The sequence below is a fragment of the Carettochelys insculpta genome, chromosome 23 (assembly GCF_033958435.1).
Source record: "Carettochelys insculpta isolate YL-2023 chromosome 23, ASM3395843v1, whole genome shotgun sequence".
Classification (NCBI taxonomy): Eukaryota; Metazoa; Chordata; order Testudines; family Carettochelyidae; genus Carettochelys; species Carettochelys insculpta.
The window spans coordinates 8,792,419-8,816,728 of record NC_134159.1 but is presented as its reverse complement, the minus strand read 5'-3'; the positions used below and the strand labels follow the sequence as shown (position 1 = coordinate 8,816,728).

General features: G+C 47.2%; 1 protein-coding gene across 1 annotated transcript; it reads right to left on the bottom strand.

The window, feature by feature from the left end:
• Positions 1–49: 49 nt before the first annotated feature.
• On the bottom strand, positions 50–23,136 carry AGTRAP (angiotensin II receptor associated protein). The gene is made up of 5 exons (XM_074975529.1): positions 23,026–23,136; positions 14,432–14,466; positions 9,584–9,698; positions 3,848–4,046; positions 50–968 (listed from the first exon to the last, which is right to left on the bottom strand). Exons 1-5 carry the CDS (start codon positions 23,050–23,052, stop codon positions 859–861), a joined length of 486 nt encoding a protein of 161 aa, XP_074831630.1. The 5' UTR covers positions 23,053–23,136; the 3' UTR covers positions 50–858.
• Between the last annotated feature and the right edge of the window lie 1,174 nt (positions 23,137–24,310).

Here is a 24,310-nt window from a genome sequence, read left to right as displayed (position 1 = left end):
CTCATCACCAATTTCCCACCTTACAGATGAGGCAGCGGGACAAGTGATGTGTAATTTTTAACAGAGCTTCAACTTCAGTGGTACTCTGCTCATTTTATTTTAGAAAAAAAAGTTCTATTTAGATGCCAAGTGAAGGCAAACTGTTTTTGATGGCAAAATGTATTTACAACCCAACAAGTTAACAGTAATCGCACAGAGCCCTTGTGGACCTGAAACCTGCGTACAATCAACAGAAGAGACTCCAAGCTCAGGGAGAGGGACCATGACCTCGTTGGCCCACCACACCCACCTTTATTCTTCCCAGTGTGTAATTACTCTCAGCTAGCCTGGGCAGTTAGTAGCATGAGGAACATGAACTAATGAGCATGAAACAGGAGATTTCCACAAACTCCATCAGCAACATATGAGATTTGGCCACATGACCCAGCATCACTCCCCGGGCTCAGTCGCTGGCTGCCCAAACAGATGGGCATTTAAGCTGGCTCCTCTATGAATCTTGTGGGTAGTGAGGTGTATCTGTGATGCAGGAGTTGCAGAGTCCAGCATTTGGGAGCCTATGGAGAAGATGCTTGCAGCTACTCAGACAATAGTAACATCCTGGTGCAGGCTATGGTAGGGTTACTCCTGAGTCTTACACAGACATCACTGGAACTCAGTGCAGGACCAAACCAGCCCACCCAGTTTCAGGAAGGGATTGCTGCTCCAGAGGAGTAAAATTAGACCCTCTCTTGCTTGCTCATCTTACTGCCTACACCCAGTAGGGGGAAAAACCCAGAAAGAGTAGTTATATATGGTGTTGGGTGGGGGAAAGGAACATCAGTTGAGGTCCTGCGCGTTTCCAGCAAGGAGGGGAACATCTCAGTAAGGGTGTGGGGCTGGCTTGCTGTCCAGGTCAGGGTATGGGCAAGGTGCATCCTGCTGATCAATTGACTGGTATGAGCTGCGATCCCGGCTCACAGTAGGGAAACCTGCATGGGGAGGCACAGAAAAAGCTTTCAGACAATGCTCAGGAAGCCACATAAAACCAGTGTGCAGGTCAGCTCTGTGCTCTTGACCCAAAGGAATTTGGTGACACACGCTACTTGTAATTCTGCTCATTCAGGTAAAAGCATTCAGCGTTCCTTGTACAATTTGCACGGGGGCAAGGAGGACCCCCTCAGTCAACCTCCTTGCTTAGCATGCACAATGCGCCAGCTGCTGGACTCAGTTTTTCTGAAGCAGCAATGGGCAATGACCAGATGCAGGCTAGTAGAGGGGATGGACCAGCCTGGTCACTGCTCCAGTACAGCTAATTCTAGTAGACAGCTCACAATAACCAACACTGGTGCCCAATGGTCCTCTACAATTACAAGGGTTAGCTGGGAGTTTGAATAAAGGGGTAGTACAACCATTTCATAAGTGAGGCGTCCAGTCTAATTCTTCTTCTCAGGAAGAAGGAGCCTGAACCTTACACAGAGGCTCTGCTGGGCTGTGTTAGGCTGGGCTAGGTCCTAAAAGGAGTGGGGTACCAGGCACATGCACAGAGCTTCCCAGAAGGGGTAGAGCCAGGCTTCCAAAATGATTTGAATAGGTGGAGGGGATGAGTTCTAGCTCTCGCTCAGAATGACACAGGGGCTTTTTGTTCATTGACAGGTCCTGCTCTTGCAGACCTGAGGCTGAGCCGACTAGCCACACTCACAATAACTCCCAGAATAAATGCTGCTGAAATACAGTTTGTTGGAGCCCTGTTGGAATAGTTTCTTGTGGGATCGGGGGGACACTAAATCTACACTGCAGTTAATGAATATTGGGGCCACCAGGCCCAGCTGGTGGAAATCAGCAAAGAGCCAAATACACGATTCACTCCTCAGTCCCTCTTCGAATAAGCCCGGCCTCATCGCTCTGAGGACCCAGTTACAAAGCAAAACACATCACACTTGTCTTTAAATACAGCTGGGCCCTGGTGAAGGTTACAAACATGGTTTGCTGTGTTAAGTATCTTGGTGTAGCCCCACGGCAATGTGAGCGAGAGAGATGGTTCTTGTCAATCTGGGCTGCTCAACTGTCAGAAGCTAGAAAATTACTTAAATCAATGCTCGCCGCTGGCACGACAGCCCCTGCTGACAGCAAACGGGGGGCTGGGGGAGCTGCCAAGCAACAGACGGCTGTTTTGCATAGAAAGAACCACACTCAAGTGACCAGGAAAATGTGTAACAGGAACAAAGCAGGACAGGAAAGAGCCAAGGGGGGGCATTTGGTGAATGTGTTAGCCTCAAATCAGTGATACACCTCATTGGGAAGCCAGAGGGAAGCCAGGGAACTAGTGCTCCAGTTTTCACTGAGTTCAGTCCAGTGACAGAGCAGTGTAGAGCTAGAGATGGGATCCACGTCTAGGCCTCACCCTTGGAAGGAGCAGTACCTAAAACTTTGGGGAAGGCAGCAGCGCTCATTGTCCAACAAGGCCTTCTCTTCCTGCCACAAGCCAGCCAGTGGGAAGTCTGGGTTACAAGCACAGCAAGCAGCTGATGGGCTTGTGCCAAGGTACCTGGCTAGATTATGCTGAGGACCCACAGGGGCTGGCTCTGATGTGTTTTGCTTTCAGGTGCATGAATGGCATGGCAGGAGAGAGTGGCAGGCAACAAAGCCAAAGCCTGTTGCACTAGGTGGGATGTGACTGGAATCTCCCAGCACCCAAGCTGATCCCATCTTCCCTGGGATGCCCTATCTTCTGTAGCAGTGCAAAGCCCTCCTGACCCCTCCCCCACTTTCCTACAAGCCAGGCAGGTCAGAGCTAGGGGCTGGGAGGTGCATTAGCCCAAGCTACTTTCTGAAGAGACAAGGGTGGCAGGTTGCTGCTCAGATCTTTAGGAGGCAGAAGCTGGCTCCAAAGCACTGTACAGGAAGCAGGAGGAGGCATCAGTGAGGCTGGTGCTTGACGCAATCCCACAGCCAGGATTCACCTGGCAGCTTCTACTCACAGGACCCTCAGCCAAGGACTCCCCAAAAGAGCAGCTCAGTGGGGACTGGCGAGCCAGTCAATTTGGACTCAGGACTTGTGCCATACTCACTGCAGAAGGGCCTTTCACAGCAGCTAACACTCTCCTTTTCTCTGCCAAGGTCACTGAGGAATTTTTAACTACAGTACAGACATGTTTCACCTATCCAGGACATCGGCAACACCAACGATTCCTCACTGCTCCCCCAATAAGGTAGATATTAGTCCCATATATCATAAGGGAAAACTGAGGCACAGAGAGTTTTTTTAAAACAAACAAACAAACAAACAATTTACCCAAGGCCACACAGTAAGGCTGAGATGCCAGGCTCCCATATGTATGCCTAGTTGTGTAGGCAATGCAAACTCCTATGTAAGGGACCGAACTCCCATATCCTGCCCATTCCCTCAACATGCCTTAATTTCTCCCTTTTGGCCTCCCCTGCCACCTTCTGCCCCAGTCCCAACAAGCTGGAACAGAACTGGTTGGTGAGAAAAGACACAAAAGCTTCCAGCATGAGCCTGGGACACAGACAGCTAAGCGGGGAGGATGGACAGGCAGCTCAGCTACGTTGAACAAGGGGGATAGCAGTGGAGTCAATGCCGTCACAGCTGAAGTGACTGTCAGATGAGGACTCCCGGTCTGCAAGGGAAAAGAACAACATAAAAAAAAAAGAGGCATGAAACATACTGGGAGCACAAGAAGAGAACGAGGGGAGAACACTGAACGGGCAAAAGAGAGATCCACTAGGAGAGGCAGAATCCAGCCGTGCATATCGCAGACTGAGACCACGGCATGAAGGACGCAGAAGACAGGCAGAGGCCAGACATGCAGCAGGAAAGGACAGAATACGTTGATCTGTGACCGCCTACCTAGGTTGAAGACGTACTCTCCCCCACGCTCCCGGTACATCTGATAGACAAAGAGGCACGATAAGGGTTTGAGGAGGAGGCTGAAGATGGCCATGCCCGCAGTGAAGCGCTGCAGGTCCGTTAGAGAGTTACTCCGGGGATAATAGATGCTCAGGTGAATGATGTCGGTGAGGATCGTGAGCAACAGGCCAATCAGGAACTGGAAATCAGCAACATAAGGACATTGAGTGGGAATGTCACCCACCCACAAGAGCTGAACAGCCCAAACCAAGAGAAGCCAGAGTCTCAAGATGTACCACATTCCCATCTTTGAAGATGTGCACTCATGTGCTATTGGCTTTACCCTGCCTTACCTCTAAGCCAGCATGCCACTGTAATCACGGTGACCTTCAGTGCATGGCATTCACACCCCCTTGACAGGGACATCTCTTCTTTTCTGTTCATTTAACACTTGGCACTTTTCTTTGGCGATATCTAAGATTGGAATAGACTAACACCTGTCAGGGATGGTCTAGAGATCAGTGGTTTCCAAGTGGAGGTCTGCAGACCCCTGGGGGTCCATGAAGGTACTGCAGGGGGCCCGTGAAAAAAGAATAAAATAAAAATTATCACAGAAAATAAGTTTTAAATAAATTGCAAAGTTACAATCAATTATTTTTAAATTAAATCTTTCAATAATTTTATTAGTCGCTGTCTGAAAAGCTGTGTTGTGGTTTCCTTCTTCATTTAATGAAGCGTACAGAGCGGCTAGATTGGCTTTGCTGGAGGTCTGCGAATGGTTTGTGTGGGTTACTGGGGGTCCGCACTAATAAAAAAGGTTGGGAACCACTGGTCTAGATGGTGCCTGGTCCTGCTGTGAGTGCAGGGGACAAGACTCGATGACCTCTCCAGTTCCCTTCCAGTTCTAGTGTTCTAGGATTCTGTAAAAGACATATTCTCCCAATAGGAAGACCCTTGGTCTCATTCCCAGTTTTCCCTGCTCACCTATCTCAGACCTTTTTTCCTTCTCATTTCTATTTACCTGGATAAGAGGGAGATTTATTTTTTAAATACACGCAGCACCTTGAGCTCGGGAGAGAGCAAACCAGCATCTTCGGGGGAACTCTGCCAAGTCTCTCTGAATGCAGAAACTTAAGGGTTGGTATCAAGTGGGACTTGACAAGTCTAAGATGGACCCATATTTGTATTTGTACTGCAAGCACATAGATGTTCCAATTAGGGATTCACATGGCATTAGATTTTAAAGAATATCATAGGCAAGGATTTCAATATTCTTCTAACTTGGTTGTAGCCCTAACACTACCTTTGTGCAAGTAACAGAGGCAACGTGAAACTGGTGTACATGCAGCTGACAAAGTGGGTCTTTGCCCACCAAAGCTTATGATCCAAAACATTTGTTAGCCAATAAGGTGCCACAGGACTTCTTGTTGTTTTTAAAGCGAAACTGAGTTACGCCTCTCTTTTATCCAGGCTGAGTGAAACGCTAAGAGTAAACGCAGCATTAATGATCTATCTAGTGCTTAACATTAATGATCTAGCTCATACTGCTACCCCTCACTGTGGTATCCAAGCACGAGCATAGAGAGTACGTTACCAACTTTTACTTTTCAGACTCGAGATTCTGCATTCATATAATATCACAGAACCACAGAACGCCAGGACTGGAAGGGACCTTGAGAGGTCATCGTGTCCAGCCCCCTGCCCTCATGGCAGGACCAAGTACTGTCTAGACCATCCCTGATAGACACTTATATAACCTGTTCTTAAATATCTCCAGGGATGGAGATTCCACAACCTCCCTAGGCAATTTATTCCACTGTTTGACCACCCTGACATTTTGCCTAATGTCCAACCTAAACCTCCCTTGATGCAGCTTAAGCCCATTGCTTCTCGTTCTATCCTCAGTGGCCAAGAACAACAAGTTTTCTCCCTCCTCCTTATGATGCCCTTTTAGATACCTGAAAACCGCTATTATGCCCCCCCCCAATCTTCTTTTTTCCAAACTAAATGAGCCAAATTCTTTCAGCCTTTCTTCATAGCTCATGTTCTCTAGACCTTTGATCATTCTTGCTGCTCTTTTCCGGACCCTTTCCAATTTCTCCACATCTTTCTTGAAATGCGGCACCCAGAACTGGACACAATACTCCAACTGGGACCTAACCAGCGCAGAGTAGAGCGGAAGAATGACTTCTCGTGTTTTGTTCACAACACACCTGTTAATGCATCCCAGAATCACGTTTGCTTTTTTTGCAACAGCACCACACTGTTGACTCATATTTAACTTGTGGTCCACTATAACAACCCCTCGATCCCTTTCTGCCATACTCCTTTCTAGACAGTTGCTTCCCATTCTGTATGTGTGAAACTGATTGTTCCTTCCTAAGTGGAACATTTTGCATTTGTCTTTATTAAGCTTCATACTTTTTACTTCAGACCATTTCTCCAACTTGTCCAGATCATTTTGAATTTTGACCCTATCCTCCAAAGCAGTTGCAACCCCTCCTAGCCTGCTATCATCTGCAAACTGAATAAGCGTACTGTCTATGCCAATATCTAAATCATTGATGAAGATATTGAATAGAATTGGTCTCAGAACAAATCCCTGTGGAACCCCACTTGTTATACCTTTCCAGCAGGATTGAGAACCATTAATAACTACTCTCTGAGTAAGGTTATCCAGCCAGTTTTGCACCCACCTTATAGTAGCCCCATCTAAGTTGTATTTGCCTAGATTATTGATACGAATATCATGCGAGACTGTATCAAATGGCTTACTAAAATCTAGGTATACCACATCCACCGCTTCTCCCTTACCCACAAGGCTTGTTATCCTATCAAAGAAAGCTATCAGATTGGTTTGACATGATTTGTTCTTTGCAAATCCACACTGGCTGTTCCCTATTACCTTACCACCTTCCAAGTGTTTGCAGATGATTTCTTTAATTACTTGTTCCATTATCTTTCCTGGCACAGAAGTTAAACTGACCAGTCTGTAGTTTCCTGCATTGTTCTTATTCCCCTTTTTATAGATGGGCACTATATTTGCCTTTTTCCAGTCTTCTGGAATCTCTCCTGTCTCCCATGATTTTCCAGAGATGATAGCTAATGGCTCATATATCTCCTCCATCAGCTCCTTGAGTATTCTAGGATGCATTTCATCAGGCTCTGGTGACTTGCAGACATCTAACTTTCCTAAGTGATTTTTAACTTGTTCTTTTTTTATTCTCCCCTCTGTAGGTTTTTCTGAAATAAAAAGTTGTCTCCAATGCAGTCCAAGAAGTTATTGGATAGTCTGTGTGTTGCTGTTTTAGTTTCCTAACATATATCTGGATAGTTGAAGTCCTCCATCACCACCAAATCCTCGGCCTTGGATGATTTTGTTAGGTGTTTAAAAAAAGCCTCATCCACTTCTTCCATCTGGCTAGGTGGCCTGGAGTAGATTCTGAGCAGGATACCACACTTATTTTTTACCCCTTTTAGCTTAATCCAGAGGCTCTCAACACATCCGTTTCCTATGCCCATCTCCACTTCAGTCCAAGTGTGTACATTTTTAATATACAAGGCAACACCTCCTCCCTTTTTCCCCATCTATCCTTCCTGAGCGAGTTGTACCCTTCCATACCAACATTCCTATCATGTGTATTATCCCACCAAGTTTCTGTGATGCCAACAATGTCATAGTTGTATTTATTTATTAGCATTTCCAGTTGTTCCTGCTTATTACCCATACTTCTTGCATTTGTAGATAGGCATCTAAGATACTGATTTTATCTTGCCTCCCAGTTTTGCCCTGACCCTCCTTTTTCTCTGCCATTATAGTCCATTATGAATATTTGTTGCTGAATATATTATGTTACCCAGTACTGGCTCTTTATGGAATGTCTGCAAAGATATATCATAGATTCTCGGGCCAGATCGTTTAGTTTGGCCTCCGAAATAACACAGAACATACTCAAAATAATTCTTATCTGAACTAGATTATATCTTTTAGCATCCAGTCTTGATTTTAAAATGGTCTCCACTGGTGAACTGGTGAATTGTTCTAATGGTTAACTCCCCACTCTGTTGAAATGTATGCCTTGATTCCAGTGTAAACTTGTCTAGATATAGGAGCTTGTTAGATCTTTGTCTGCTAGATGCAACAACCCTTTATCAAATATGTATTCCCAATGAAAGTACTTACAAGCTTTTCAAGTCATTCTTCATCTTCTCTTTGGTAAACTAATTTGATTGAGTACCTTGAGTCTATCACCATAAGGCAGCAGTTCTCAGATTGTGGGTCCTTTTTCAATGGAGTCAGCAGGAGTGGTATTAGATTTGCTGGGGACAGGGGCCAAAACCTGAGCCCTGGGCCAAAGTGGAAACCCAAGAGTGTCAATCCTGGGTGACGGGACTCAGGTTTTAAGCCCCCACTTTGGGTGGGCTCAGGCACAGGTTTCCCTCCTAGGGTCATGTACAGGCTGAACCCCTCTAATCTGGGACTCTATCGTCCGGCAACATCCATATCCGGCATGATTTTAGTGAGCTGGACGACCACTGATCATGGATGTGGCCAAGTTTTCCACAGTCCCGTAAAGTTTGTTTCCAGCCACCAGTCCTGGCTCTCAGTGTTCTGTGCTGTTATTTAGCCCTAATTTACCCCAAATATCTTCTAAAAGACAAGGAAAGCAGTGGAACTGTTGGTAATGTGCTAGACAATATTGACCTCCTGTGGTCTGGCAAATTGTCTCATTCAGCACCAGTCAGGTCCCGAGGGTGCCCTACGAGAGAGGTTCAACCTGTAGGAATTTTTTGTTGTCATAAGGGGGTCACAGTGCAATGGAGTCTGGGAACCGCTGCCATAAGATGTTTACTTTCAGCATTCTCATGGCTCTGCTCCGAATCCTCTCCAGTTTAGGAGGGTCCTCCTCAAACTGCAGACATCAGAGTTATCCACAGACTTAACTTCATTGCTGTAAGCCATTCCACAGACTTCTACAAGCGCACTCAAAATGCCTACAAATAAGTATGTTGTTTTTGCAGGATTAGGGACTAGTTAATTTCAATAGTTAACAGTACTTTCCCTGTCCTACACTGGCCCAAGCCCCCCGCTAACGTGTGTGGGTTCACAATCAAATTTCCAAGTTTTTTTTAAAAATTCTCTCCCAGCGGAATGGGAGGGAACAGGACAAGCTGTAGAAAATCCAGGGACTGATCAAAGTGCTGTCAAATGCACAAAATAAGACTTACAGGAGAAATATCTTGTCGCTCTAGTCATCTTCAGTCTTACTTCTATCAGTAGCGGATAAGATGTTGAGAGACAGATTTTGTAATTAGAATAGGGCTCTTTTAAAGAGGCAGATCAATGTATTTCTATTGACAAGTTGAACACAGTGGGTTGTTTTAAAGCAGTGGTGGCATCGTCACTCGTGTGTGCGTGTGTCTTTTTTGTTGCTTGTGCAACATGATGCCAGGGTGAAGAGTTCCTCCAGGACTGCTCAGTTCCCAGCAGATCCTACTGGGAAGAATGGGGGCTGAGCACTTGTGACCCTCAGTTTGATGCCTACACGAGAGCTGAGCTAGTCTGAAAACCTGGCCCCTGGAGCATAAGAAGTGCCCTTTCCAATTCCAAGCACAGCAGAAAAACGGAATCAGCTCAGAAGAATTTTTACTGCTTTCCCCTTAAAAGCAGTAATGTCACCCACACAACATCCTCTTAAAGAGCCTGTTGGGGCAGAGGCCTGATCCCACACTTACCATGATTATTGCATCAATGGAATCCCGACGAGCGATTGCCCAAACTCCCACTGCCAGGACAGTGAAGTTTGCCCATTCGTAGGAGCTTGGAAGCCATAATTGTCCCATGCAGCCCCTGGCAAACAAGGCACAATAAAAATATTCAGAACATCTCTGACATGACAAGTGTGAACTGAAACACTGGAACACAACCCCCTTAGACCTGCATGCTGCAAGATTTCAGTACAGAACTCTAGCTCCGTGCTAGTAAGACGCCTGGTTTTCTCCTCCAGGGAAGACTCAGAGGTTATCTTATTAACCTCTTCCAGCAATATGAAGAAATTACTTCCCTACCACTAAAGCTCTTCATATATTGAAAATCTAGGTTGTCTGGTTCCATCATGGGTCAGAGCCAAGAATGAGTTCTACAGGACCTCTCCATTCACCACTCTCAGGTCTCTGCATCCACCCCCTACAAAACACATAGATTACTCCCCCAGCAGTCTCTGTTAACTTTCCCCAGAGTTCTCTCTCTCAACCCATCATCAGCTATGAAGGCAATTGAGCTCAAGCATTCACCATAGCACACATGTAATTTGTGCAACCAAATCCCCTACCAACGAAGAGTTGGGATTTTAAACAAAAAGATAAGTTTCTTTAGGGCTTCTTAAAGTTTGTTCACAAGTTGTTCCCAGTTGCCCTCCACTGCAGCTAGACATGTATCTCTGCCCTGTTATGGAGATGTATTTACATCTAAAAACCTAATTACGTAAGCAGCCTTGGCAGAATTCATTTTTTAAAATTTCAACTATTAATATCACCATTTATTTGTAAGCTTTTTAAATTTTTATCTTCAATTTCCACAGGCTTAGAGAATAATGGATGGGGTCCGACTGACTATTTGATGACAGCAGAATTTGAAATTCAAAAAGTTAAAACTTTATTGTTGTTAAAAACACAAACTGTCAATATTGTATCTCAAAATTTTAGCCTTAAACTCTAAAGTTCTCACACAGCCTTTTTCACAGATTGCCTCTGGGTAAACTTTTATTATTGACAGAAATATTTATTTCTTAATATGTGTGTAAGGTAAAACTGACCTTTACTGATTAAGGTCTAATGCAGGGGTGTCCAACCCTTTCTCATCAGGGGCATCATGGCCATTTTATACATGTTCTGGGGGCCGAACATAAAATAGCCCCAAATCTGCCCACCCCCAGGTTTAACCCCTCTCCGCCCCAAACTGCCCCCCACCTACCTCAAACAAACTGCGTGTGCTGCTACTGCTGCCCCACTGCTGCAGCTTTGTCAGGCCACTACCTCTTCCTCAGCATGGCTGCATGCAGCCCTCCTAGTCCCTTCCCCTACATACAGTGCGAACAGTTCCCTCTCCTGCCACACTGAAATAATGGGACTGTTTAATCAGTTTAACGGCTGGATCCCTCCTGCCAGCTGTTCAACTAATTAAATTGACTCCCACTATTTCAGCGGCAGCAGGGCAAGGAGCCGGAGGAGGACTCAGCGGCGGCAGTGTCCAGAGCTGCAAATGGCTCCTTAAAGAGCTACACGAGGCTTTGGAGCTGCAGGTTGCTGACCATTCGCCCCACAGACGGCTTTCAAAATGGCAACACTGCTGGCTCCGTGGGCTAGAGGAAAAGACTCCACAGGACAGAGTCTGGCCTGTGGGTCATGTGTGGGCCACCCAAGGTCTAATGCTTCCAAACCCACACACAACTAAAATTTACAGTCAACAGTTAGCCTAATGCTTTGATTCCAGATGAAGTCAGTTGAGAGTGCACACCTTGTGGAGCAGAGACCATATTTTGCAAAGTGTGTATACTCTACCTACCACAGTGGGCCCTGGACCTTGTTTGGGACTGTCACTATTTTAGGTAACTGCAACTGTATCTCTACCTCCATGGTCCACTCCAGGACTGCCCAGTCAAGTCTCCAGCCATCCTCTCTCTCTGGACAGAGCCTTGTCTCATTCACTTCCGGCTGGGAGATTTTAAACCTGCACAGCTCCTTGCTTTACACTGCATTATCCTCAGCAAGCCAGATTGCCTAAAAGCCAGCCCTTATGCATTGCTCCCTCCTGCAGGCTGGTAACACAGTTACAATTTACCACAGCTGTTTCTAAGCAAGCCCATTTATTCAGGGTAAAAGCATTGTAGAGAAAGCATAAAGAAAACAATAAACAGGGTTAAACATGCATAATAAACATACAAGAAATCAACCATCAGTCTAATGAGACCAGAGACAACCAGTGTCTTTCCAACCCTTCTGCTGGGTCCATTTACTAGATCAGAAGGAAGGCCCTAAGTCAGTTTAAAATTAGCCTTTATATGCCCCCAAAAGTCCTCTTTGTTGGTTTCTGGAAACTTGGTTTGACACAGTGTACATAAATCTATGCCCAGCTGGTTCCTCTCTGGAAGTGTTTACAAGCTTATCCCCTTGATTACACTCCCCTCTTGCCCCCACAACTGCTTTTAGTTCCTGGAGGAGTGGTGGTAACTCTCCCCTCTGGAATCAAATCCTTGGTCCACACTGATACATAAATAGATTTGAAAGGGTTTGATTTGTATTGGTAAATGTTTCTAAACTTTAACTTCAAATTACACGCACATCCCAACAAAAAGAAATTTTCCATCAAGGATAATCAAAATGTACAGACAAGCAAAGTAAGAAACTGCAACTTGAGAACTTCCTCAAGTTTAAGGATATTGACTTTGCATATTTTCACATGAAACACTGACAGTGTGTTTTAGCTTTAGATTATTGATTTGCAACTTCTATGGTTATTAAATAATAATCTGACCTGTTGGCATTTAAATTGATAAAATCTCAGGAAAAAATGCTTAAAATAAAAACTGACATTCCCCATTGAAATGATCAAAATTCAACAGTTGAATTCTGCCAAGCCTATATATAAGCTGTTCACATATTTAATGCAATAGTCCCCACAGAAACACTCTGTCACAGGGAGCTTTAATCTCTACTACAGAGTGAGTGAAATCACTTACAGATTCTTGAATTCATTATACACCTTTAATGTTGAAGAATCCTAAATTGCTTCAACAGCCAAACTCTCACTCTCAACCTATATGGGTAGGATGATCCTTTCACCCATCACTGAGATGCAGTCACCTCCATTGTGAAATATGACAGCTCTTTGGTAGTCCACAACAGCATGAAAGCAGTTTAGAACAAGTGAAGGATTTTATAGTCAATTAAAGCTACAGGGGGTCAGAGACAGGCTATAATGCAGGGTGCACAGCAAAACTCAGCTTCTTCTAGCAAGCCTGTTCCTAAGAAACCAGTTGATGGACCCAGCCCCAGCTATTGTGGTTTGATTCTTCCAGACTAGCGCGTAAGTCTAAATGTGGCTGACTGGCAGAGAGTTCTGTCAGACATCCTAAGTAATGTTCCAATAATTCACACTGATGCAATATTCGTATCTAGATACTATGACAAAGAGTGCCTCAGAGATGCATTAATACACATAGCAAGGGAAACTGGGCAGAACATTTGACTTAATTTCACTTGTGCTAATCATGCCAAGGGCTCTTTTGGTGGTCAAGACAGGATGAATCAATGATGAAGCATCAGCCCAGGAGACCAAGGTTCAAATCCCCACCTTGCCATGAACTCCCCATCAGATCTTGGGCCAGGCATTAGAATTGGTGCCTCAGTTTCCCACCCATAAAATGAGTGCTACTAGCACGGCCCAACCTCACAAACGTGTTATAAAGACTGAGGTACCCAGGCATGACAGTGGTGGGAATTATAACAGGGTAACGGGTGAAAGGGGACCAGAAAACTCTGTTCCAAGAAGCTGAAATGAAACTAAGACTTCGGAAAAGCCCTGGTACTAGGAAAGAGGGAACAGTCCCAGAGAATAAGAAGTTTGATGAGAAGAAAACCCCAGGACTCTAATTCTTTAAGGATCTGAGACCAGGGGCCTGTAATGTAGGGTGGGGCAGGACTCCCCTCTCTTCCAACCAATCGGGTGCAGCTTTCTGGATGTAGGAAGTATACAAACAGCCTTCTCCCTCAGGACATGGGAGAGTCTGACAAGAGAAGGGAGCCACAGTCAGAAGGTTAAACTCTATGGAGAAATGGCAAGGAGAGGAGACCCTGCAGAGAGCTGGGGGTGAGCTCTGTGCAGACAGCACAGGAGCCAGAAATAAGAGTGACCCATTGGACTGCATGATGGACTTTACTGCAGGAACTTTCCGAGGCCATTAAAGGCGCCTCAGGTGGAGGCAGGACGTATAAAGCTGTGGGGGAGACTGAGGACCCCTCAAAGGCAGGAGCAGAGGGAGGCTGCTACAAAGGGAACTCTGGCCACTAGGGACTGCTCAGTAGGTGGCAGGCCTCCTGCAAGGCCATACTAGTTGGCAGGAGATAAACAGGAAGCCTGAGTCCCAAGTCATTCCCTTGACACTGACAGAGCGACACCAGTTTACACCAGCAGAGGATTAAGTTCCTTGAGGTGTGTGATTTTTACCTCATGTCTGAAAGGTGACGCCCCCTGCAAAACGGCTCCCCTGGCACAAGGGTGGAGCACTAGCCAGGACCAACCCCGAAAGAAGAGAAGCGCTAGGAGAAATTTCCTTGGCTGTTGCCCACCACAGCCACCCAAACTGGCCCCAGCTCTGATTGTGAACAAGATGGAAGGGAGATGCCCCCGCACCCCACCGCCGGGGCCATACCAACACCACTATGCTGTGCTTATATTACAGCCAGGCCTAACCATGCTGCACAGAGTAACCCCCCCTCCCCCAGCCTCACACCTCAATAGCAGACTCTCAGCTCTCCAGAACCCCCCTCTGCTCCCCACGTCCGAGCAGCGTACAATTTACTCACCACACCGTGAGCAGCCAGTGCACCAGAACGATTGCCTGCAGGAGAGCAGAGAGAAGGCAGGTCAAAAAGTATGATAAATGGCAGAGACCTGGAGTGAAACGGTACTTACTGCCTTCCCAGAGCCAGGACAGCACAGAGCCCCAGACAGGACCCAGAAATAAACCAGTTCAGAGAGCAGGTTTACAACTGCAGATGGACACAGCTGGTTCCCCAGGCCTCTGCTGCTGGGCTTTGTTTGATCTAGCTCTTACCTCTTTGGACAGTTGGTTTACACAGAAACAATGCAAAATCCTGTGGCACCTTATAGACTAACAGCTATTTTGGAGCATAAGCTTTCGTGGGCAGAGACCTGCTTTGTCAGATGCAATGCAGTGGAGATTCCAGAGGTCTAATTATACAGGCTCATGAAAAGGAGGGCGTCACAATCAAGAGGAAGGCCAGAGCTGGCAAAGTCAATGCAAACAGGGAGGATGTGGCCTCCACATTAGCTGCTGGAAGTGGGCTACATCCTCCCTGACTGAATTGACCTTGTTAACTCTGGCCTTCCTCTTAATTGGGACGTCCTCCTTTTCATGAGCCTGTATATTTATGCCTGCCTCTGGAATCTCCACTACATTGCAGCTGATGAAGTGGCTCTTTGCCCATGAAAGCTTATGCTCCAAAATAGCTCTTAGTCTCCAAGGTGCCACAGGACTTCGCATTTTTGTGGATTCAGACTAACCCAGTGATACTTGTTTACACAGAGTTTTTAAAGGAGTTACTGATGTTGGACAGTTTGAGTAGAAAGCCTGGCAATCTGACCTACATTTGATTAGAGCATTTTAATCGCCACTGACTTGGCGTTCCAATCATGGGGCCCTCTGCCAAGGGATGACCGCAGCTCCCCTGCAAAGGCCATTTTGTATCAGCCCTCAGTGAAAGCCTCTGTCCGCTGGCTCCAAGGGTTTAATCAGTTCTCCTTTCCTCTCCTGCCATTCTGTTCACAGACCTAGCCCAGCTTCAGCAACTCTGCCTGGTCTGAAGACCACAAGAGTTCAGCCTCCCAGATTCCTGCTTAAAAAAAAAACCCAGGGTCAATCCAACAAGGTGCTGGATTCTGTCTATTCCCAGTGAACTCAAGGGGAATTTAAAGTGCTCAGGTCCCATCTTCGGGCACTGCAATGCCTCGAAATTTGCCAGGGCAATAATATTACAGGCACCGTCTTAATAGAAATATTTATGTCAATGGCTCTGACCATTGAGTTTAACAAGGCACAGCCAAGAAGTTCGAGGCTTACAACAAAGCAAATCAGCAGCACAAGCATTCTCCTCTTGGTGGTTTGTGATTTTCTCTCCCACCCACCCACTAACCCCCCTGCCCCGAGATCTTCTCTCTATTTGTTTTCAATTTGATTTACAGCTGGGAAAGGTGGGCTGAGCCTCTGCTGTGAACTTCCCCCAGCCATTCTGAAACAGTCCAGAGACAGAAACTAATAGCAGAATGAAAAGTGACGCACTGAACCCGCTGAGTCCAAACAATTTGTGCTCTGTTGCTACTCCCTAAGACGCACTTAGCCAGCAGATAAATGTGTGTCGTATATTCCAGTGGTACAGAGGTGGGAACCTCGCTAAAACATGATAAGCATCAATGTGGAACCACAGAGCAAATCGAAGATGCAATCAGTCAGCCCATATAGACTGCAACACTTGCAGATCTCACGGCAGTCTTCAGTCATTAAAGATATTGTATGAGAAGGGTGCTTAATGAAAGTCACATCAGCCCCCACGTGGTTCACAATTTAGGGTTACATGACAATATATTCAAGTAACGTGACCATCTTATTAAAATCACTGGGACTTCTCGACCCAAGTCAGTGTGTCTCTGTCTGGCCCTTACAATCCAAATGCATTGCACTGAACTTGAGGAACTATTTTTGCATGTCTGCATATTACAGGGATTTGGACTGTTCCTATCTCATTGCATTTACTGAGACTTCTCATAGGCAGAACATGCACTGAAGCATCATTTTTTTTTTCTTTTTTACAGGCGTGCCTACTGGCCAATGACTTATTTCAACATTCTAACTTCGAAATAAGCTATTTCTGAAAAGAGCATTCGCACTATAAGAGCATTTCAAAACTGAACGTTCACTCGAAAGAACCCAGTTTTGAAAGAAGAGCAACGGTGGGATGCCTCCCTGGAAGTCAATTAAGTCGTAATTACCTCTGCTTAAGCAATTGACTCACACTGAGTCATTTTGAAATTGAAAGCTGGGGAGTTGGGCAAAAGTTATTTGTTTTGGTGAAGTTGCTATTTCAATTTAAACAACGTTTTACTCCAGAATACAGAAATCCCTCGATTTATGCAGCAGTTGCGTACGTGGCAACCTCTGAGTAAATCAAATTTCATATAAATTGGAGGGGGAGAGGTTGGGGACATCCCTGGAATTTCTCTGGCTGGGGAAGCAGGCAGCTTGAGCCTCTGCAGAGCTCTGCTGCTCCAGGGCCTCCCCCAGCTGGGTGAAGTGTAGGGGGAAGGGGCAGCCACACAGCCTCCGGCTTCTCCCACCTGTGGGGCACACAGCTGGTTGAAGTGCATGGGAGAAACCGTGCCGCAAGCAGCTGTGTGCCCACTGGGCTCTCCCAGCTGGTGGAGCCAGAGGCTGGCAGAGGGCACAGTTTCAATCTGCACTTAACTTGTGTTAATGCAAGTTAAGCACAAAACGAAATCATGCTTCTCGAGAGTTTACTGTAACAGGCTTTGCAGTGTGGACAAAAGGGATTTTTTTTCCTCAGAAAACGGGGGTTTTCTGCAACCCCCCACACCAGTGTAGACAAGCCCCTAAGAGATGGGACCGAAAAAGAAGGTATAGCATTACCAGCCTACAAACGGAAGTACCAAGAGTTGAAGTAACTTGCCCAAGGTCACGCAGACAGACTGTGGCAGAGCTGGGAACTGAACCCTGGATCATTATTTATCTGTATCATAGCAGTACCTACAAGCCCCAGTCATGGACCAGGGCTCCCTGGTGCTAAGCGCTGTGCAAACACAGGACAAAACAACAGTCCCTCTTCAGTACTGGTCTCTCCCAGATCTCAGCACGGTGCTGCAAGGATAAGACCACACTCTTCCACTCTCTAGTTCCATACAAAAACTATTGCTTTTAAAAATTTGAATGACTAACAAAGCTGCAACACAAACTCGCAAAAGCCAAGAGCTGTACAATGACAGGTGGCCTGCGATCCCCAACGTCTCCTGTTCTGCCTAAATATCACAGTGTGTAGGACTTAAGATGCAATACATTCCTGTATAGGTGCAATACCGTAGCAGAGTTGGGACTCAGCATTAACACTAGGTAGGCTGGATTTTGTCCCACCATCAAAAGCCATTTAGACAGGTTTTTAATACTGATTTTCATTTCAGTTGTTCCTGAAAGGCTACAAAATACGCCTTCTCTCTCATCCCACCCCGTTTCTCCCTGGAGATGAAAGGGAAGCTGCTAATCAGTCAAATACAGTATCTTCCCTTGTAAAAAGGAGAAATGCAAATAGTGTTTACTCAAGAGACTATCACAATATCAGGGCAGTTCTTAATTATGTAGAATTTAATTGCACATTACATACTCCCTGAATCCCCTAAAGCCTCCCTGTTTAACATAATTAGGTAGCTTTTCCCCATCTCAAGCTGTCTGTACCAATATTGCAGTTATTAAATTATGGGGCATGCTTATCAGGCAGGGAGGGGTCAGACTCTTGCTATGCCAGGACTGATTTTTAAGGGTATTAGCAATGCTATACGGGTCCTTTTCTGTCCTGGTTACTAGGCTTGGTTGGTAGTGACAAGATATCCTTCTCTAACAGCTGTTTGGTTACCTGCGAGGTTAGCTGGCAGTCTCAGTCCAATTCAGAACGGCATCTTGAATCAGCGTGGTGTCAGGGATACACACCTAACAATATCTTTGCCTCCATGTCAGATTACACAAGTCACTTTGCAAGCAGGCTCTTACACACGGGGATGTGGGAAGGGAGAATTCCCTTCCGTTTGCTCAAGGATTTAATCCCTGGCCTCTGAAATCTCTTCTGCTAAGGGACAAACCCCCTTATTAAGCCCCAGTCTAGAAGTTACAGCTACTAAAGGCGGAAAGGTTTTCGGTTGAGCCTTTGTATACACATTTCCCCTGTTAAAAGCTACCAGGGCAAACAGAAGGATGCCCACCCGGGTCAAGACACCTAATTGGAATCTCAGGAGATCTGGGACCAGTAGATCCCAACACATGAAGTGGGGATATTTCCCTCCTACCACCTCAAGCTTGTCTTCTCTATTTAGATGGTAAGCTCTTTGGGGGCAAGGCTTCTCTGGTTATAATTTGTTTGGCTCCTCCTACAATAAAGGCCTTTAGGCGCTGTGGTAGTATGATAAGGGTACACAACACAACAGGCAGATTCAAGAGACAACAAGGGTGACTAGCTACCAGGAACTGTTCTCCTCCAACCAGAATCTTGATGGGAGACACTGGAAGGACAGCACCATGGGGATGCTCCTGCAGCACACACACTGCAAATAAACAGATATCGGTTTGTAGGGCTGTCTGTTTGGTCGCTTTCACAAGTCCCTAGGGGCGCTGGAATAATTTATATCATGGGGGTGCTGCAAGCCACTGAACCAAACAGTAAACCCTGTATGTAATGGAAACCACGTCAAGCCCTGGTTCCAGCAGCTACAGAGTCACTTAAAAAAACCCACCATGATAATTCCCAGGTTCTCTGCTTTCCAAGCAGACCTAATAGAGCCAATCTTATAAGAGGCAAATTTAACTCAAAACAGCTTCCCCCCGCATCTATGGTACAACAGCTATTTAGTGTGTTTTGTTTATTGTCTTACTTGGATGTCCTTGTTTCTCACAATTACACTTTGTATTTGTTGTGCTCAGACAGTAAAAAAAAAAAATGGACCAGAGCAAGAGCTTTCAGGTGTCCCCAGCTACCAGAAATTCTCACCATAGCAAAATCCTCCATAGAAGTCCCACACAATTTAGCGTTCTAAAAGTGCCAGAAAGGAGCCCAGTCCTCATGACCAGTGTTTGAAAAGGCCATTTGCTCACTTGCCTCTAGCAAGTGAAAAAAAGCCTGCCTTGGAGAGGGAAGTGGGAAGCCCAGAATCTGTAAACTTTCACTTTAACATGCGGCAGAAAAGTCTAGATGTTGTTATCATTGGGAGCACAGTCTTTGGGCGGGGGCGGCGTGTTTTCCCACATCTACAGACTGACAACTCCAGAACTGGTCTTCCTAACTTCCCCAAGCTGCAGCAGAGTAAAATTAATGAGACTGGTTCATTTCATAGTTATTCATAATCATGCAGAGAGGAATCTTGTCCTTCTTGTTGTTATCAGTTTCATGCCTGCAGACAAAGGGTTAATGGGCACAAAACAGACATAAAAACACTCCTGATCCACAAACCTGTTAGCCGGCATTTTAACCGACTGGGCCATTCTGTTAATGACCTAAGAGTCTGAGTTTTACTGAAGGGGAATTTTCACAACATTCTTCAAAGAGAAGCTGCTGAACTCTCTTTTATATTCAAATTCGACACATTAACAGGTAGTTTGAACCAAGATTGGAATTTTCTGGGTCACTATAGGGGCTCGTTTACATACTTGGCTTAATCTAATTCTTGGCTCCCCCCCTCCTCTTCTGCCCCTCTACTCTCTGATTTGTTCACCTTGATAATTTTTTTCCTGATTTGTCCACCTTTATTACTGTTTTTGGTTTTCTGTGTCTTAAATATTGAGTCTATTCTGGTCTGGCTATGGTCTGAATAAGTGGGTTTGTCCCATGAAAGTTCACCTATAAATTATTTTGTTAGTATTTAAAGTGCTACTTGACTGCTTTTTTGTTTGGATAGTACATAGACTAGCACAGCTTTCTCTCTGTTACTATTCCTGCTACAGTTTGGGCAAACATGGGGCTGGACTGGATGACCTGCTAAGGTCCCTTCCAGCCCTAGGATTCTGTGGTTCTATGATTCAAAGTGATGAGCAGCAAAGAAAGAGACTGAAGATAAGAATGCAGGAAAGGGGGGGCCTCTCCCCCTCAAAAACAAACATAGGCAGAGGAAAGATAAACTACCTGACACTGCCTAACAGCCAGGGGGCTCTGGGAAGAAACTGTGCTAACTTACAGCAGCGGATATGTGAGGAAGGCCTCAGATCCATCAGAGGGCCAAGTCAGAGACCAGGTTATGGACCTAAACCACAGCTAGGAGCTAGAATTCTTCTGTATTTCCCCAGGTTAGATGGGCTCCGCACCAAGTTGTGGACTCTCACTCACACTGGGAAAGGTCACTCAGATTCAGTATCTGTCTCTGCCCACTGGCTAACCAGAAAAGATTCCACGTCCTGCAAACTATAAACTATGCCTTACACATTACAAAAAAACCCGACAGCCATTTCAGCCATACAAAAACTCCCAGGATATCTGGATCATTTTCTAAAATGTTTGGCCCAGCAGCAGCCAAGTCTATTCAGAATCTGAAAGCTTGTGCAGAAATTTATCCTGGATCACTTGCTGGCCGCTGAAAAATGTGGTTAATTGATCATTGTCCCTGCTGCAGTCTTCATGCATCCAGCACTTACCCAGTGGATAAAGGAAGCTTTGGGTATGTTAGAAATGCATAATAGGGTTAATAACTAACAGAGTTAATGTTGCAAGAAGGAAAGTTAGCTATAAATACTCCCTCCTCCGTTGTAGAAAACTTGCATGCTTCCTGATATTTGACACAGCCAGACCCTAACCTAGGTTCAATGTTCCCTGTAAGCTGAGCACTTGGGTGGCTGCTCAGGAGAAATTCAGGTGCCACTCAGTTGATTAGCAGAGCGCCCTCAGTGCCCACTACTAGCAGCATGTGTTTCTATTGGTGGTGCACATCCACACAAGACTCGGTGCATATAAAATGTATTCCATCTCTGGATGGAAATAACTAGAGGGAGCACTGCCTGGGTGGCACAAATACATGACAGGAATGTAACTGAGCTTTTCAGGAACTTGGTTGCTCTTTCTCCAAAGCCAGTTGGCACATGCCTGCTTTGTTAGGACTATCTCCTAGTCCAGTTTCTCTTCCCAGAACCCCACTTGGCTTCTTAGAATCTGGTCTGCACAAGTCCAAGAAGAAGAGCCAGGGGAGAGCCTTGCAAAGGTGTGAAGATAAAGCCAGGCTAAAGAAAGCCAGACTCCAGTGCCCATCCCCCAAGATTGCCGCTCATTCTTAAACCACAGAAAAATTCTCTCCCGAGATGAGAATGAGAACCTATTTTTGAGAAAACCAATGGCTAGTATACAACTCATACCCTATCGCACTTCATCAGCTTTACAAGTCACACTGCACCGTGTGATTGCAGCTCTTTGGGGTATACAGCAAGGACCATGCAGAGCCTAGAAGAGAGGGTGAATTTTGACCCTTAGCAAATGCCTGGCCCCCAGCAAGAGTCATGAGACCGTCACAGGGAGATTGTCAAAACAAAAGACGCCTGCCTATCTGGTGTGTCCTCATCTCTTAGGGTTATCCTGAGGGTCTCTCTACTGCACACTGCTCCCTAAACCCCGGTCTGCGGACTGGTATTTCCAAGCCACGACCTGGGCCTTCCCGCTGCATTGGACACCCGGGACTCCTACCCATCTAGCACATCCCTGTAGTCGGACACAGACCTGGCTTGGGTGTGTAGCTTGAGCTGCCTCACACGTGAAAAAATGACAGCATTTGGACCAATGTTCCCCTACTCTGCCCCATCCAATATGCAGAACAATTTTGGTGTGTGCACCACTCACAGAAAAACAAAATCTAGGGGGGACCCTCTGCTGATCAACAGGGCAGCATCTGAATTTCTCCCGAGTGGCTGCCCACATGCACAGCTTACAGGGAACCCTGGTCTGGCCCCTGGCTGCAGGGTGACCCAGGCTCACCCACAGCCCTAGGCTCAGACTCAGGGCTACAAGACTCGAAACAACCAAGTACAGTTATTCAGGGTGGCCAAACTGTGGGTCTTTTACCATTAAAGTGGGGCTTGGGGAAGCCCCCCCCGCACCCCATTCTCCACCTGCCCGGCTGTGGGGTGGGGAGCTCAACACCTCTGCCTTGCAGTGGGGTGGTGCCCTAGGGACTTCTGCCCAGCTGCCGGGGGGTCGTGGGCAGCGTCCTCTGTAAGCGGAGCGCTTCTATGGACGCCCAGGAGCGATCCAGGTGCCCCGCAGCAGACCAACAGCGCGCCCCAGCCGGCACCGTGTGTTTCTGCAGGTGGTGCACAGCCGCACACGCCTCGGTGCACGCAGCACAATTTATTCAGCCCATAGAGAGAACACTGGCCTGGGAGCTTCAGCCCTGGAGGGGGGCCCCCTTGCCAGGGCCTGGGGCCGGGCTTCAGCCCGCCGGCTCCCCAGCGTCTGGAGGCTGTCCTGCGCGGCTCAGAGGGCCGGTGAGTCTGCTCCCCCCACCCCCCAACCTCCGCACCCCTGGGACAGCCCCCGGCCTGCCCTGCCCGGGCCGGGCTACAGGCGCCTGGGCGCCCCGCACACGCCCGCGGCGCTGCCTCCCGCGGGCCCAGCCCCACCCCACGGCCCCGCACCTTGAGGTTCACAGCGGGCACCTCCATGCTTGCGGGGCGCCCCCGCCTGCCCGGCCGCTGCCCAACTTTCCTCCGCCCCGCCCGCCCTGCCCCGTGACCGTGCGGGAAGCGCCTCACGTGGGGCCGGCTGGGCGGGGGCGGGGTCCACGGCCGGGCTGGCGCTGCACTCGTCCCGCTGCCCCGGGGCGCGGTGGAGGCTCCCCCCAGACCAGCCCCCGCCTGGGAAGCACAGCGCCGCCCGCCCAGGCCGAGATCGGTCACCCCGGCAGCTCCCCCAGAGGGTGAATGAAACCCCCTCCCCGAGGGGAGCGGGAGCCCGCGAGGGGGAGCAGGGAATGACCCGGGGGTCCCTCCTCGTGCGGGGACAGTGGGGCTGGGGCGGGACAGCGCCCTGAGGAGCGGGGCTGAGGCTGGGCAGCAGCAAAGGTGCAGGAATTGGGGGTACTGTCCCCCCACCTCCAGGTTGGACGTGGATTCCATCATATACAGGGGGTGCAGTTTAGTTCGCTGGCTCTCAACACCCCACTGTACAAATTATTCCAGCTCCCCTGGGAACAGGCCGGGCAGCTTCTCAGTAATAGGGATCCTGGGGCCCGGTGGTCCCAGGGACTGTGGTGTGGGATACCCAGCTGGCTGCCTGCCACACGCACCCCAGATACTGATCAGTGCACCAAGGGGACCATTGGCATCCAGGCAGGTACCATGCTGACAGGGCATTTTGGGCACTGTCCCTTCTTCACCTGGCTGTTTGGGCTCCCAGCTGTCTTGGCTTGCAAATCAGAGGTGACAGTGAGAGATTTTTGCCTGGGCAATTGTTATGTTTGAAAGCAAGAGTGCCAGTCAGTCCTCCCTGAGGCCAGACCCCTTTGGAAGCTGCTAAAGGACCAGGGTGTTTCAAATGTCACTGCACATCCCTCACTGCTGCCTCAGTTCTGAGGGCCCCAGATGAAAGGGTGAAAAGGTCTTCTCCTGACCCAGAGAAATACCACATCTCCTCAGTCACTGGCCTGCATTAGGAGCCAAGGACATTGATTCTTCGTCTCTCTCTCTCTGTTTTTAAAAAGTCCCAAGTGTTGCAGCTGCTCCCCAAATAGCCTCAGTACAAGTCAAGGGGTTGCACGCATTGGCTGAGGCCATTGGTTCGTTACAACTAGGAGTAAATAGCAAATATAGCATTAGTAGAGAGCATCCGTATAACTAACCCAAGACTGTGCAAACCGTAAACTAAGACAAGTGATATCACTAATTGTGCTGGCTGAAAAACAAGTAAAGCAAATCCCCTGAA

Excerpts from the sequence above, each read along its gene's own strand:
- AGTRAP (XM_074975529.1), bottom strand. The coding sequence starts at position 23,052 with ATGGAGGTGCCCGCTGTGAACCTCAAG. Across the intron at positions 9,699-14,431 it reads CACTGGCTGCTCACGGTGTG|GGGCTGCATGGGACAATTAT; the intron begins GTGAGTAAATTG and ends CTTGTTTGCCAG. Across the intron at positions 4,047-9,583 it reads CCATTGATGCAATAATCATG|TTCCTGATTGGCCTGTTGCT; the intron begins GTAAGTGTGGGA and ends GCTGATTTCCAG.